The 14,960-nt window shown below is 44.4% G+C and overlaps 1 protein-coding gene across 1 annotated transcript in view; it reads left to right on the top strand.

The window, feature by feature from the left end:
- The window catches only part of LOC145417187 (serine-protein kinase ATM-like), an 89,405-nt gene that overhangs the window by 38,445 nt on the left and 36,000 nt on the right, over nt 1–14,960 (top strand). Inside the window, exons 13-18 of the mRNA XM_080285961.1 lie at nt 1,169–1,307; nt 4,611–4,735; nt 5,689–5,839; nt 9,120–9,219; nt 10,719–10,845; nt 14,767–14,877. Coding sequence (XP_080142087.1) covers nt 1,169–1,307; nt 4,611–4,735; nt 5,689–5,839; nt 9,120–9,219; nt 10,719–10,845; nt 14,767–14,877 — 753 coding nt within the window. The remainder of the gene's footprint in view (nt 1–1,168; nt 1,308–4,610; nt 4,736–5,688; nt 5,840–9,119; nt 9,220–10,718; nt 10,846–14,766; nt 14,878–14,960) is intronic.

Raw genomic sequence — 14,960 nt, 5'->3', positions numbered from 1 at the left:
CACGCCCTCACTGTCTGCACTTATAGCCTCACTCCAGTCCCTTGCACTCCTGATGGGATGGTAAAGGATTGCATGATGAGGACAATGGTGGTATTATTATTCATCCATCCATCCATCGTCCAATCCTACATTGCCCCATGAGGAGCGCAGGAGCCCGGGGCTAGGCAGTTGGTCCTGACATTTAAGATGAGAGTGACCAGCCTCACTCATCCCTGAGTGGCATTACATGAGCAATAAACCCCAACCACCCCATGGATTTAAACCTTCACCGGCTCAATCTGATTGGAGCGCCGTAATTACCATTATTATTATTATTATTATGTTATTATTATTATTATTATAAAAAGACACCATTTGAGAGGAACCTGTGGCTGAAGCTGAACTACCGGGATGTTGCTCATGCTGCACAGTACTGTGGCACACACTTCTCAGCACTTCTCTTCATTCATCTGTACTGTAAGTCAACCATGGGGCATCACTGTTCAGGGAAGAAAGGTTGCTGGTTCCTTGAAAGCAGTGATAAGAAACAGGGAAGTGAGCATGGAAGTAAAAAAAGTTACTACATGACAGTATTGTGATACCAACTCTAACGTACGGAAGTGAAGCTTGGACGTTGTTGGAAGGACACAAGTCAAGAGTGAGAGCAGTGGAAATGAGTTATTTAAGAGGAGCTTGTGGAGTCACGTGGAGAGACAGGCTGACGAATGAGGATATAAAGGAACGTTGTGGTGTTGATGTGGATGTGATAGGAAGCGTTGTGAGGAACACACTGAGGTGGTTTGGCCATGTGGAGAGGATGGAGGGTGAAAGACTGACGAAGAGAGTGTATGTGAGCGAGGTGGAGGGTGGAGGGGGGAGGGGGAGACCGAGGATGAGATGGAGGGATGGGGTGGAGAGGTATATGAGAGAGGGGGGTGTGAGTTGGGAGCAGGGTAGTGAAATGGCGGGGGACAGGGCGACTTGGAGGCGATTTGTTTGTGGCCACCCCAAACGGGATTGAGGCGTCTGGCAATAGATAGATAGATAGATTATAGTAGGTAGTACTGAATTATTATTATTATTTTTTTTTTAATTATCATCATTATTGTTATGAGAGAACCATATTTACCAAGCTGTTATCACAGACTCCTACAGCAGAATAATTAACCAAATATCAATAAACTACCAGATGTTCTTCATGACACACAGGGCTAAAAAGACACCATTTGAGAGGAACCTGTGGCTGAAGCTGAACTACCGGGATGTTGCTCATGCTGCACAGTACTGTGGCGCACACTTCTCAGCACTTCTCTTCATTCATCTGTACTGTAAGTCAACCATGGGGCATCACTGTGCACTCTGCCCTGTATATTCACCACCACCTTTGGCTCTCCTCTCCTTTCACTGATCCACCTGGTGAACAAGCCTACATCTTTTCTATCCTTAATGACCTAGAGCAGCTTGTACAGCACCCTACCCGTATCCCTGACCGCCTTGGAGAGAGCTCCAACATACTTGACCTCTTCCTTACAACTAATCCTTCTGCTTACACTGTTAATCTTTTCTCTCCATTGGGCTCCTTTGATCACAACCTTATTACCTTAACCTGTCCTATCACTCCGGTACGGCCTGTGGACCCTCCAAAGAAATGTCGTCTGTGGCACTTTGGAGCCGCGGATTGGGAGGCCCTCAGGCAGTACTTCTTTGATTTTCCCTGGATTGATTATTACTTCCATGGCAGGGAGCCATCTGAGTGTGCCTTGTGCATTACGGAGGTTATTCTCTTGGGCATGGAAGCATACATTCCTTTCTCATATCCTTTGACTAACGCAAGAAAGCCTTGGTTTAATTACGCTTGTTCTAATGCTGTCCACAACAAGGAGAGGGCCTACAAAAGGTACCGGAGCCAACCCACCCGTTAATCTCATCTCCATTATGTTTCTGCCCGGAATCATTCAGACACCCCCACTGCTCACTGTCAGTTCATGCACGTCACTTGTGTAGTGAGCAGCTCTTCTTGGACTGTTGTTATGGAGGCGCATGTGGTAGCCTTCTTGGTGGTTCCCTACCTGCCTCAGGCCTTGTTATTCCATGCATGCCTCTTCCTAGGGGGTGTGATGGCCCCCTCACTGTCAGAAAGTGCATAGTACCACTGATTACTTCACATCTCTGAGCTGGATATTGCCTAATTTTGCCGGATATTGTTTTAATAGAGCCAAGCAAAAAGTGCTAGCTATTGCTACAGTGAATAATTGTGAGTTTACTGTGGTCTGTTATTACAACTCAGCAGTCATGATGGGAAGGGGCAATTTCAGGCCAGGTTAGAGTGAATAGAGTAGGAAATATATGTATTGCAACCCATTGTGCCCCATTTAACAAGCATTGTTTGTTATAGCCGATGGGAGTTTGATGGCCCTCGTAATGTCCATTCAATCTGATATCCACTCATCCGAGGTCCGTTATAGCGAGGGTCTACTGTAGTTCCCTCAGTTATAGCCAGGCAGAGATTTTCCTTGTTTGGCAGCCTATTTCTCAACAGCGGGATAAGACAAGGCAACACCTCTCCGTCCTTTCATGGAACTTCTTTGGGATTTGCACCTCATTCTAGAGTTGGTTGGTTTTTGTCTGATGCAACCTGGCCACTCCCAGAAATCAAATACTAAGTCATCTATCTATCTGTCTATTGCCAGACGCCATAATCCCGTAAGGGGTGGCCATTTGACTTTGAGTTATTTATTTTACGGGGAGGGGCACTAACCCTCCACCAACCCACTTGTTTACACGTAGGGAGCACATATGGTTTGGTTATATGGTTACCACCCAGCGCTGTAAATGGTTTCTTGGCCTACAGGAAACCATATGGCTTGTCACTCAATGTAAAGCCACTTATGGCCAAAGCTGAGGTCTATCCAGTGATGGAGTCGAGATGACACACGATGTCCCTTCAGAGAAGCACGGTGATAGGCAAGGAACTCTTCCGCGTTCCCACACCATTCAGTTACTCCAAGATCTCCTAGGTCCTCATGCTGACTCTTAAATATTCCTGGATCTGTGTTGAACTCTGGAATGGCTTTATCAGGGGTCCATGCATAAAGTCATGCATTGGTGGAAGGGTAGTGTTCAGGAACCCACTGTTGACGTACATATCTGGTCAGAAGCGCTTGGGGTGTCACACGAGCCATGTAAACATAGTAAGTGATCACACTAAATATTTGTCACATGGTGTGCAACCGCATTTTTGCCTCGGGCCTCCTTGACTAGTAGCCATCTGGTAGGTTTGATGGTTGCCTTAAATTCATTGGGCCTTAGATATGAGATAGGAATGGGTCTCCTTGGTTACTAGTCAAATGTATCCTCCAGTGTGACTGCACTTCATTAACTAAGCTGTAAGGAATGAGGGGTCTTTGTTGGGTGCAAACAAACCAAGTATAGTTTAGTCTTATGTTGCTGTCTGGCTTTCTAGATGGAGAGGTGGCAGTTGTATGCCTATTGAAAGTGAACAGAGTAGTGATTGAGGCTTGTATTCTCAGTGGTAAGGAAGCTCCCTGACACCCCTTCCTCACATACTGATTTTTCAATATGGCTGGCTAATACATTTCATATTCAGAGGATGGTGATATTAGAAAGGTTTAAGTAACACAGAGGAGGACAGCAAGTTGTAATAAGCAAAGTAAATCACTTAGGAAGAGGTGTTAGGGCATTACCTTAACTGATGAGAGTACAGGACTTAGAGTTTAATTCTTTTGCAGCCTGTTTCGCATAGTTGTGTGGCAGGATAAGTCAGTGTTGTGGCCCGGCATGCTTTTATACAACACACATACAACTTTGGCATGCTTCTCATACAACATTTTTCTGGCTGGCGTAATATTCCAGCATTAATATCATTTCACATCAGCATTCTGGGAGGAGTGATGGCAGTTTTTTGCCTGTTAATGTGATTGGTAGTCATAGTAGTACTCTGTTATTGGTGATAGGTGGTGGCGACCATCTTCCACTCACGTGATGTAGTGCTGCGTACTTCTTCCTTCGCCCTTATCACTCATTTTGTATTTCTCCCATCTTTCCTGTCACTTTTTGTTCCTCCTCTTTCCGTTTCAGGTGGCTCTGAATTGAGTGACAAGCCTGTGTTTAAAACCATTTACAGCACTGGGTGGTAACCATATAACCAGCCCATACATGTTGTCTGTGTGTTGACGAGTGGGTTGGCGGAGGGTTAGTGCCCCTCCCCATAAAACCACCAACTCAGAGACAAACAGCCACCCTTATGGGATTATGGCATATTATTATTATCGTAGTGAACCATATTGTGCAAGCTGTTAAGTTAAAGTGAATGGAGAATTTCATCATAATTTCATCCAGTCCTTCAGTGTGTATTTCATCCAGTCCTTCAGTGCTTATTTCATCCAGTCCTTCAGTGCTTATTTCATCCAGTCCTTCAGTGTGTATTTCATTCAGTCCTTCAGTGTGTGAAGTGGCTGGGGACAGGGTGACATGGAGGTGATTTGTTTGTGGCCACCCCTTACTGGATTAAGGCGTCTGGCAATAGATAGACAGATAGATCTTCAGTGTGTATTTCATCCAGTCCTTTGTGTATTTCAGTCTTTCAGTGTATAAAGCTGTTGTCTATGCAGGTGAGGTGATGCAGTGGATGGCGATGGACGAGGTGGAAGTTGAAAAGCGTCGAGACCCCCTCCTGAAGCAGCTACACCTATCGCTACACCCAGAAGCACACACCCTCACTACACTACTACTGGAGGTGTGTGGCCCTGCAGTACTCTCTCTCTCTCATATTTGTGTGTGTGTTCAGTGAAAGAGGGGTGTAAGTTGGGGAGAGGGCAGTGAAATGGCAGGGGACAGGGTGACATGGAGGTGATTTGTTTGTGGCCACCCCTTACAGGATTAAGATGTCTGGCTATAGATAGATAGTAAAGTGGAAGTGTCATATACAAACAATTTCTCTCTCTCTCTAGATAGATAGATAGATAGATGGATAAATAGATAGATAGATCAATAGATACGAAGGTAAATAGATTAGATAACTCAGTATTGTGGGAGAGCTTGTGTTTGGTGCATTGACTTACTATTATTAGTTATTATTATTATTATTATTATTATTATTATTATTATTGTCATTACTATTATCACATCATTATTATTATTATTATTATCATCATCATTATTATGAGGGAGGGGGGGGTGAGTTGGGGGGAGGGGAGTCAAATGGTGGGTGACAGAGTGACTTGGAGGCGTTTTGTCTGCGGCCACCCTTTGCGGGATTAGGGCGTCGGGCTATAGATAGATAGATAGATCATTATTATTACTACTGCTACTATTATTACTATTACTATGGTATTATTACTATTATTATTATCACTCATCTTAAATGTCAGGACCAACTGCCTAGCCCCGGGCTCCTACGCTCCTCATGGGGCAAATTAGGATTGGATGATGGATGGATGGATGGATTATTATTATTATTATTATTATTATTATTATTATTATTACAGTATTATTGTTATTATTATTATTGTTGCAATATTAATATTATTATTACTATTATTAATATCATTGTTATTGTTATAATTACCATTATTATTATTTTTTTATTACAATATTATTATTATTTTTTTATTACAATATTATTATTATTTTTTTTATTATTTTTATTATTATTATTATTATTATTATTATTGTTATTATTATTTTCAGATTTACAGCAGCCTTGGTGACCGTGTGGGCATAGAGGGTTGTGTCAGCAGCATGAAGGTACCTGGTGCCATGGCCAAGGCCCTGCGGTGCCACCACAGGGGTCACGCACTGCACTCCCTCGCACTCTTTGACGCTGCCGCCAACACTCAGGGTAATGCCTGTCTATCTATTTATCTATCTGTCTGTCTCTCTGTGTATGCTACCCAGTCACGCACTGCACTCCCTGACGCTCTTTGATGCTGCCGCCAACACTCAGGGTAATGCCTGTCTATCTGTTTATCTATCTGTCTATCTGTCTGCCTATCTATCTATGCTACCCAGTGCCACCACATGGGTCACGCACTGCACTCCCTCACACTCTTTGACGCCGCTGCCAACACTGTCTATCTATCTGTCTGTGTCTGTCTGTCTATCTCTCCATCTATCTATCTATATATGTCTCAATATATGTCTAATGATCTGTCTGTCTATCTGTCTCTATCTGTTCATCTGTCTGTCTCCATCTATCTATCTCTGTCTGCCTGTCTGTTTATCTATCTAATTGTCTATCTGTCTATCTATCTAATTGTCTGTCTGTCTATCTATTTATCTATCTGTCATTCTATATCTCCATAGCCAGATGCCTTAATCTCATAAGGGGTGACCACAAACAAATCACCTCCACATCACCCTGTCCCCTGCCACCTTGCTACCCTTCCCTCAGCTTACACCTGCCATTCATATACCTCTCCACTACGTCCTTCCATCTCATCCTCGGTCTCCCCCTCCCTCTCCCTCCACCACACTCGCATACACTCTCCTAGTTAGTCTCTCACTTTCCATCCTATCCTTAGGCATACACAAAAGTAACTGTAATTCCTTCACTTATAACCAGGCAGAGATTGTCATTGTTTTGCTGCCTATTTCTCAGTGGCAGGATAAGAAAAATTCATTGAGGTGGTTTGGCCATGTGGAGAGGATGGAGGATGAGAGACTGATGAGGAGAGTGAGAGGAGCATGTGGAGTTACCTGGAGAGACAGACTGACAAATGAGGAAGTGAAGGAGCATTGTGGTGTGGATGTGGATGTGATAGGAAGCGTTAAGAGAAACACACTGAGGTGGTTTGGCCATGTGGAGAGGATGGAGAGTGAGAGACTAACTAGGAGAGTGTATGTGAGGGAGGTGAAGGGGGGGGAGGGAAGGGGAAGACTGAGGATGAGATGGAGGGATGGAGTGGAGAGGTATATGAGAGAGTGTAAGTTGTGGGGAAGGCAGTGAAATAGAAAGGGATAGGGTGACATGGAGGTGATTTGTTTGTAGCACCCCTTGTGGGATTAGGGCATCTGGCAATTGATAGATATATAGACAGACAGACAGATAGACAGGATAAGAAACACATTATAAGACACACACCACACTACCATTTCTTTAACACTGGAGAGAGAGATAGAGAGAGAGATCATTCTTGTGGTACCATCAAGATAGCTGGCTGGTTCCACACAATGGCCACACAGACATCCCTTAACTCCCCCCCTGTCCCTGGAAAGGAGGATGGTGGACTGCAGGAGAAGGTCAACTTCAGCCTGCAGTCCACTGGGTTCAAGGATTACAACTGTATGCTTTTTTACCAAACCTCTCCCTGAGTTTCATCCCATTACAGCTTTGTTTATGCAACAGGTCAACTCTGGAATTGTCTCCCTCTGTCTGTATTTCATATTTCCTATGATCTCCAGTCTTTCAAACGCCATGTGTCTAGGCATCTCAAAATGAACGCATCTTGAATTTGGCTCTCTTTTGTTTTTGTTTTGTTTTTTCTTGGAAGGAATGGTTTGTGGGCTCCTGGCCTTTGGTTCCTTCTTCCTCGCAGTAAAAAGAAAAAAAAAAGTGGAAACAAGTGGGTTAGGTTAACTGACCACCACCGGCTTATGAGCTCTGGCCCAAAAGAAACCAAACTTTTTAAATAGCTCACCAACCAGCTGGCAGAGTGTGATTGTAACGGGATTCCTGTGTAACTGGCTGGTTTTCCTTCCTCTGTTCTGTTATTAAAAAAATAGAAAAAAAGTTAGTTTACATGGTAGGTGAGGCACTCACTGTCCACACACTCAGTGTAGTGCTGTTCTTAGGTGTCTGCCCTTTCCTCTCCTCCCTCCTTTCCTTCTTTCCTCTTCTGTCTTTCTTTCCTTCATTCTTTCCACGTCCCTCTACCTACGGGTGACTTTACACTCCCTCTTCTGTCTTTCTTTCCTTCATTCTTTCCTCTTCCTTCTGCCTGTGGGTGACTCTACACTGAGTGACAAGCCAAATGGTTTCCTGTACACCAGGAAACCATTTACTACGCTGGGTGGTAACCATATAACCAAATTATGGCGCCTGGTGGTTTAGTGGGTAATTAAGGCGCTCCAATCAGATTGAGCCGGTGAAGGTTTATATCCAAGGGGTGGTTGGGGTTAATTGCTCATGTAATGCCACTCAGGGATGAGTGAGGCTGGTCACTCTCATCTTAAATGTCAGGACCAACTTGCCTAGCCCCGGGCTCTTACACTCCTTATGGGGTGGCATAGGTTTGGATGATGGATGGACATTAATTATTCATCGAGGAACACGTGCTTGAGTGAACATATGGGTAGTGAACTTGACAATTTGTTGCAAGTTGAACAGTGAATGATCTTGAAGAGCAGTGTGTTTGCCAGAAATTCTGTTTCAAGGTAAGAAAAACTTTTACAGAAACTTTTCAAATGCTGCAAGAGGCATTTGGGGGAGGCTTGTTTGAGCTGTACACAGTATCACAAGTGGTTTCAACTGTTCTAATTGGGAAGAACATCCACCAAAGATGATCCCACATCTGGATGGCCTTTCACTTCGAGAGATGACAATCACGTTGAAAAAATGCATGCTGTTTCGTTTCGTTTTCATATTTAAAGGCTCCAGCATGCTTGCATGTGTCAGCCTTCATCACTTAATGGCAGCTCTTCATGCAGCTCCATCTCTGGCTGCCTCCATATTCAGTCTCCTACCCCTGAGGTCACTCTCCATGACCTCATCCCAGGCCTCTGTGTGTGTGTGTGTGTTTTTTTTTTTTTTTTTTTTTTTTTTACCTGAGGTTTACACTTCTCACTTTCCTCACCCTGTTGTCACCCTCCATCCTCTCCACATGTCCAAACCATCTTAATCTACCCCTCCTCATCACAATGCCAATACACTCCCATCCCATCCTTTCTCTCAACTCTTCAGTTGTAAGCCTAGCCCCCCCTCCCTCCCCCAGGCCTTGCATTCGTGGATGCACTGCACATCCATGTAATCATTGTCATTTCTGTACATTTGAGCCTACAAATATTCTCTTCCTTTACTGCCCAGGTGTCACTACCTTACAGCATTACACTTCCAACACATGCTGCGCACAGAGGTCCCTTAGCATGGATCAGTAATATATGATATTGTATTGACTTTACAGGTATGGTGAGGGGTCTGCAGTCTATGGGGTTGTACGATATACTGAACGACTTCCTGACTGACACATCGCTCACTGAGTCAAGAGAATATTCTGAGGCACAGTAAGTTACCTTATATTCATGGGATACATTCACTCCTTGTTTTCCCACAGGTGTCAGGGAACAGATACACCCATCAGTAGTGACAGCCCACAAATACAAGTATCTGTCTATCTATAGCCCAACACCCTACTCCCGCAAAGGGTGGCCGTGGACAAAACGCCTCCAAGTCACTCTGTCACCCACCATTTGACTGCCCTCCCCCCAGCTTACTCCCCCCTCCCTCATATACCTCACAACTCCATCCCTCCACCTCATCCTTTGTCTTCCCCTCTCTCTCCCTCCACTTACATACATACACCCTCTTAGTCAGTCTTTCATTCTCCATTCTCTCCACATGTCCAAACCACGTCATTGTATAAAAGCCACCCTTGCCTTATGATGGACTGTTATGCCAGTTTTGTGTATATAGTAAAACCTCACTACAACAGAATACTTGGGGGGAAGCCTGATCTGATAGAGCTGAAAATCTGTTATATCTGATGGTCTCCCCTGAGATGGGATTTCAAGCACATGTTTGGAAATCAATGAGTACAGTGGCATATTTTAGTACCGGTACTAAAAATGAAAGCTACAGGAATACCCCGATATCCAGCGCCCTAATAACCGAGCACTCGCTACACCAAACAAAAGAAATTGGGGATCATTCCCACAGTCCAAACGGCCGTCGATTCACTAGTTCAAGCATTCTGCCTCTCCCTAGATTTGAAACGTGCATGTCCGAATGTGGATGTAGTGGTGTGCATGGCTCTCCCCATCTCCTCGTTTCCCCCATCCCCACCCCTCAGGCCCCCACCCCCTACCAGCTGAGCAAAAATGGCCATCTGCCTCTCCACCAAATAATCAAAGCCGCCTGGCCACCTCACGAGCTGTGCGCTGGTAATAGACTCCAACCCACCAGCTGAGCAAAAATGGCTGTCTGCCTCCCCAATGAATGGTCATAGTTGCCTGGCCGGCCAGTAGAGTCTGAGTCAGTGCTGCCAGGCGTGTCTCCCTCCCTGTCCCCCACCCTCCCCCACCCCCACCAATGCACTGGCTGCTTGGCCTGCACTCGTCCACTCTTCCCGTGTCTGTTGCCCTGAATGCATCTCACCACTGCACCTCCCACCACCTTACCTTCCTGCATATGTGGTGTTTGATGTCCCATTTTTAGCAATAGTATTGTTTATGAAGATAATAACATTACCACTGGTGTTTCTGTGTCAGTCTCTATTGAGTAAGGTATATGAGAGTTTGTGTTTGGGCCTGGAACACATCTCTGGCTTTTCTTCAGTTTCTTATGGGGAAAATTGCCTCGATATCCAACATACTTGCTGACTGAACATTCCCACGAGTACACAACATTACCGGATATCAGAGTGTGCCTGTGTACCCATTTTACACGAACTTAGCCCATAATATTGCTGTTTTGCAGTGTATGTCACAGCCTTGCCATTTTGCTTCTTCATTAATTACTGTACATGTGTTGTGTCCCATTGCACCCCTTTTAACGTTCATTATAGCCGATGGACGTCCAGTGACTTCATAGTGTCTGTTAAATCTGATATTCAGTCCATCGGGAATTATATTGAGGTTTTGGTATATGAGCTTATGATTTGCTGTCATTCTATAGCCAGACGCCATAATGGGGTAAGGGGTGGTCCTGAATGGGGCAACATAGGATTGAATGATAGATAGATAGATATAACAACAAGGTGAGACTGATGAGGAGAGTGTATGTGAGGGAGGTGGAGGGGGATGGGGAGGGAGGGGGAGGCCAAGGATGAGATGGAGGGATGGAGTGGAGAAGTATATGAGAGAGGGGGGGTGTGAGCTGGGAGCAGGGCAGTGAAATGGTGAGGGACAGAGCAACTTGGAGGCGATTTGTTTGTGGCCACCCCTTACAGGATTAAGGCGTCTGGCAATAGATAAATAGATAGAATAAGGTGATGATGAGGGTGAAGACAGTGTAACTATTTCCTGTTGTGTGGGTGCAGGTGGGCTGCTTGCTGGCGGCTGTCCAAGTGGGATGATGCTTCGTTCAGGGGTCCTGTGGTGGTGGAGGAGGGGGTGTTGAGGCAGGAGGAGGGGGAGGGCTTTAACTGTGCTGTCTTCAAGGCCCTGCACTCCCTCAAGGCCAGAGACAGACCTGCCATGCACCACCACATCAGTACCGCTAGAATGGCAACAGCTGCTAGACTCAAAGTTGTAAGTTGATCAATGTGTGTGTGTGTGTGTGTGTGTGTATAGTATGTATGTACTGTATATTATGTCTGTGTTCTTACCTAATTGTATCTTTACAGGAATGAGTCAAGCTCATACTGTCCCGTGTCTTAAACCATTTTTATCATACATATCCTTAAATTTGTGAATTGTTTTGGTACACACTATTTCATTCGGTAGCGCATTCCACAGATCAGTTGCCCTGTTTGGGAAACTGAGTTTCCTTACGTCTTTATTGCCTCTCTTTTTATGCAGTTTTTTGCAGTGTCTTCTTGCTGATGCTTCCCCATAGGTTATATATTCATTTATGTATTTTCTCTTTCCCTGATATGCATTTATATAGCATAATCATGTCTCCTCTTTCCCTTCCCTTCTGTAATGTTGGTAGATTCAGTTTTTCTAGTCTTTCTTCGTAGCTTAGATCCCTTAAGCTTGGTACCCATCTTGTAACGGCCCTTTGAACTTTTTCAATCTTATGTATATGTGTGTGTGTATTTACCTAGCTGTGATTTACAGGAAGGGAGTTATGCTCATACTGTCCTGTCTCCATAACCACTAACATTCAGCTTGGTTTTGAAATCATGAATATCCTTGGCATTTATCACCTCTTTATCCAGGTTATTCCATGCTTCAGTAGTTCTGTAAGGGAAGCTGTATTTATTGATGCCTCTCTTGCATGTGGTCCTTTTCAGCTTTTTGTTGTGACCCCTCGTTTCTCTCTCGTCCCACAAAAACAGGGCCTTCCTGTCAAGCTTCTCCATTCACTTGCATCATCTGTACACATTAACCCGCCGCATCCCGTTGATGTATATATACTTCCACACGTTTTGTCACTGTCAGTCCTGTTGACGTATATAAATGCGCATCAATTGCAAGGTCCCTAATTTACACAATTTTCAATTTTCGCTAGTGATTTTTGGTACGTATACACGGGACACCTTCCTCTACAAGATGCCAGGCAAGGACAGTGCCTTACCCAGCATGACCTCCCCCCCCCACCACGCCATTGTCTCGGCAATTCACCTGTTACCAGTGACCTGGCCAATAAAGACATGTCGTGCCACGGTACGAAATTCAGGGCCAGAGTGATTTCCCAATCAATGACAATGTGGAGGACAAAGTTTACGTAGCATTAGAGGAAGAAACAGTCAGAAATGATGATCAGATATTGTGGCTAAAGAAGGTCAGGTATGGTGATGAGTTAGTGAGTGAAACAATGCTTATAATGCCTATATTACTGTTTGAAACCAATATACTCTCGTACTACATATAAATTCGTACCAAATAAATAAATAAATACCGTTTATGAGTGGTGTGCAATAGTTATCCTCCCATAGAACTCGTTTTCTTTTGCAGCCAGCCTGATAGAAAACCCAGTAAGGTAAGGAGGTACTCCTACCTGTATCGAGTATTTTAAACCTCAGGTGAGCGATTTCTCTATGATTTTCCGATGTTTCTCATCAAAGGTGGAGGTTTGAGCCAACAAAAAAAAATTCCAAAAATGGTAGGGATTGGGGGGAGTCAGTGGTGGAAAAGTGGTTGGGATGGGGCGGGTTAATCAAATCTCCTCTTATCCATATTTTTTTCTGGGGTTGGACAGTTTTGTCACAACAGTCTTTCCTCGTACGGTAATTCTCTCTTCGTTGCTGCTCTCTGTATTCTTTCAATCCCTGAGGTGGGATTCCAGCCATTTATACAACAGGTCAACTCTGGAACTGTCTCCCTCAGTCTGTATATCCTGCTAGTTATGATCTCCAGTCTTTCAAACGCAGTGTGTCCAGGCGTCTTGAAATGATTGGATCTGGAATTTGGCTCTCTCTTGTATTTTGTTTTTCTCTTGGAAGGAACAGTTATTGTGGGCTTGTGGCCTTTGGTTCCTTCTTCCTAGCATTAAAAAAAAAAAAAAAAAACGAATACCATAACATATTCTAGCACAGTACCAAAAATGAAAACTATACTCATTTTACACTAACTTAGCCTATTCATTCATTCATTTATTGCCAGACGCCATGTATCCCAAACGGGGTGGCCAAGGGCTAAGAGTTAATTGTTTTACAGGGAGGGGCACTAATCCTCCACCAACCCCACTTGACACGTAGGGAGAACTTTATGCCAACAGCATATGGTATTGTACCACGTAATAATGCACTCAGATCAACAATACATAATAATAATAATCCATCCATCCATCATCCAATCCTACATTGCCCCATGAGGAGCGTAGGAGCCCAGGGCTAGGCATTTGGTCCTGACATTTAAGATGAGAGTGACCAGCCTCACATCCCTGAGTGGCATTATGTGAGCAATAAACCCCAATCACCCCTTGGATATAAACCTTCACCGGCTCAATCCGACTGGAGCACAATAATTACCCACTAAACCACCTGGCACCAAAATTTGGTTATATGGTTACCACCGAGCATAGTAAATGGTTTCCTGGTGTACAGGAAACCATTTGGCTTGTCACTCAGTGTAGAGTCACCCACAGGCAGAAGGAAGAGGAAAGAATGAATGAATGAAAGACAGAAGAGGGAGTGCAAAGTCACTCGCAGGCAGAAAGACGAGGAAAGAATGAAGGAAAGAAAGACAGAAGAAGATGGAAGGAAAGAAGGATGGAGGAGAGGACAGGGCAGACATCCGAGAGCAGCACAACATTGAGTGAGTGGATGGTGAGTCTCCCCACCTACCACACACTAATAATAATAATAATACCACACACTAATAATAATAATAATAATAATAATAACTTGGCCTATAATTTTGCCTTTTTGCAACTTATTTCTCATCCTTGTCATAGCACTTCCTCATGACTAGTACAGTATTACTATAGTCTTATTACAACTCAGCAGTCATGATGGGGAGGGCAATTTCAGGCCAGGTTGGAGTAAAAAGGATAGGAAACATATGTACTGCCACCCACTGCATCCCAATTAACGGACACTGTTTGTTTTAGCCTCTGGAAGTTTGATGTGGATGTGGTTGAGAAAATCGGGAGAAATACACTGAGGTGGTTTGGACATGTGGAGAGAATGGAGAATGAAAGACTGACTAAGAGGGTGTATGGAGATGAAGTGGTGGGAGGGAGAGGGAGGGGAAGACCGAGGATAAGTTGGGGGGGTGGAGATGAGAGGTATATGAGGGAGGGAGGAGTGAGTTGAGGGGAGGGCAGTCAAATGGTGGGTGACAGAGCAACTTGGAGGCTTTTTGTCTGTGGCCACCCTTTGCGGGATTAGGGCGTCGGGCTATAGATAGATAGATAGAAGTTTGGTGGCCTTTGCAGTGTCTGTTAAATCCAGTTTCCGTCACACCGGGGTCTGTTATAGTGAGGATCTGCTTGTCTATTGCCAGAACCAGATGGAAAGCAGTACATCCATATACCCATTCCTGTGTCAGCTGCAGATACTGTCAGAGATGGAGGAGGCTGCCAAGTGTATGTCCCTCCGCCACAAACCACAGGAGGTAAGTTGCTCTCTCTTCTGTCTATCTCATACTCTATCTGTATCTCTCTCTCTCTCTCTCTCTGCCTATCTGTCTATAGCCAG

This window comes from Coenobita brevimanus, chromosome 109, assembly GCF_032717465.1.
Source record: "Coenobita brevimanus isolate Jiangsu-jjx chromosome 109, ASM3271746v2, whole genome shotgun sequence".
In the NCBI taxonomy this organism is placed as follows: domain Eukaryota; kingdom Metazoa; phylum Arthropoda; class Malacostraca; order Decapoda; family Coenobitidae; genus Coenobita; species Coenobita brevimanus.
This window is presented reverse-complemented; position numbering and strand designations above follow the sequence as displayed.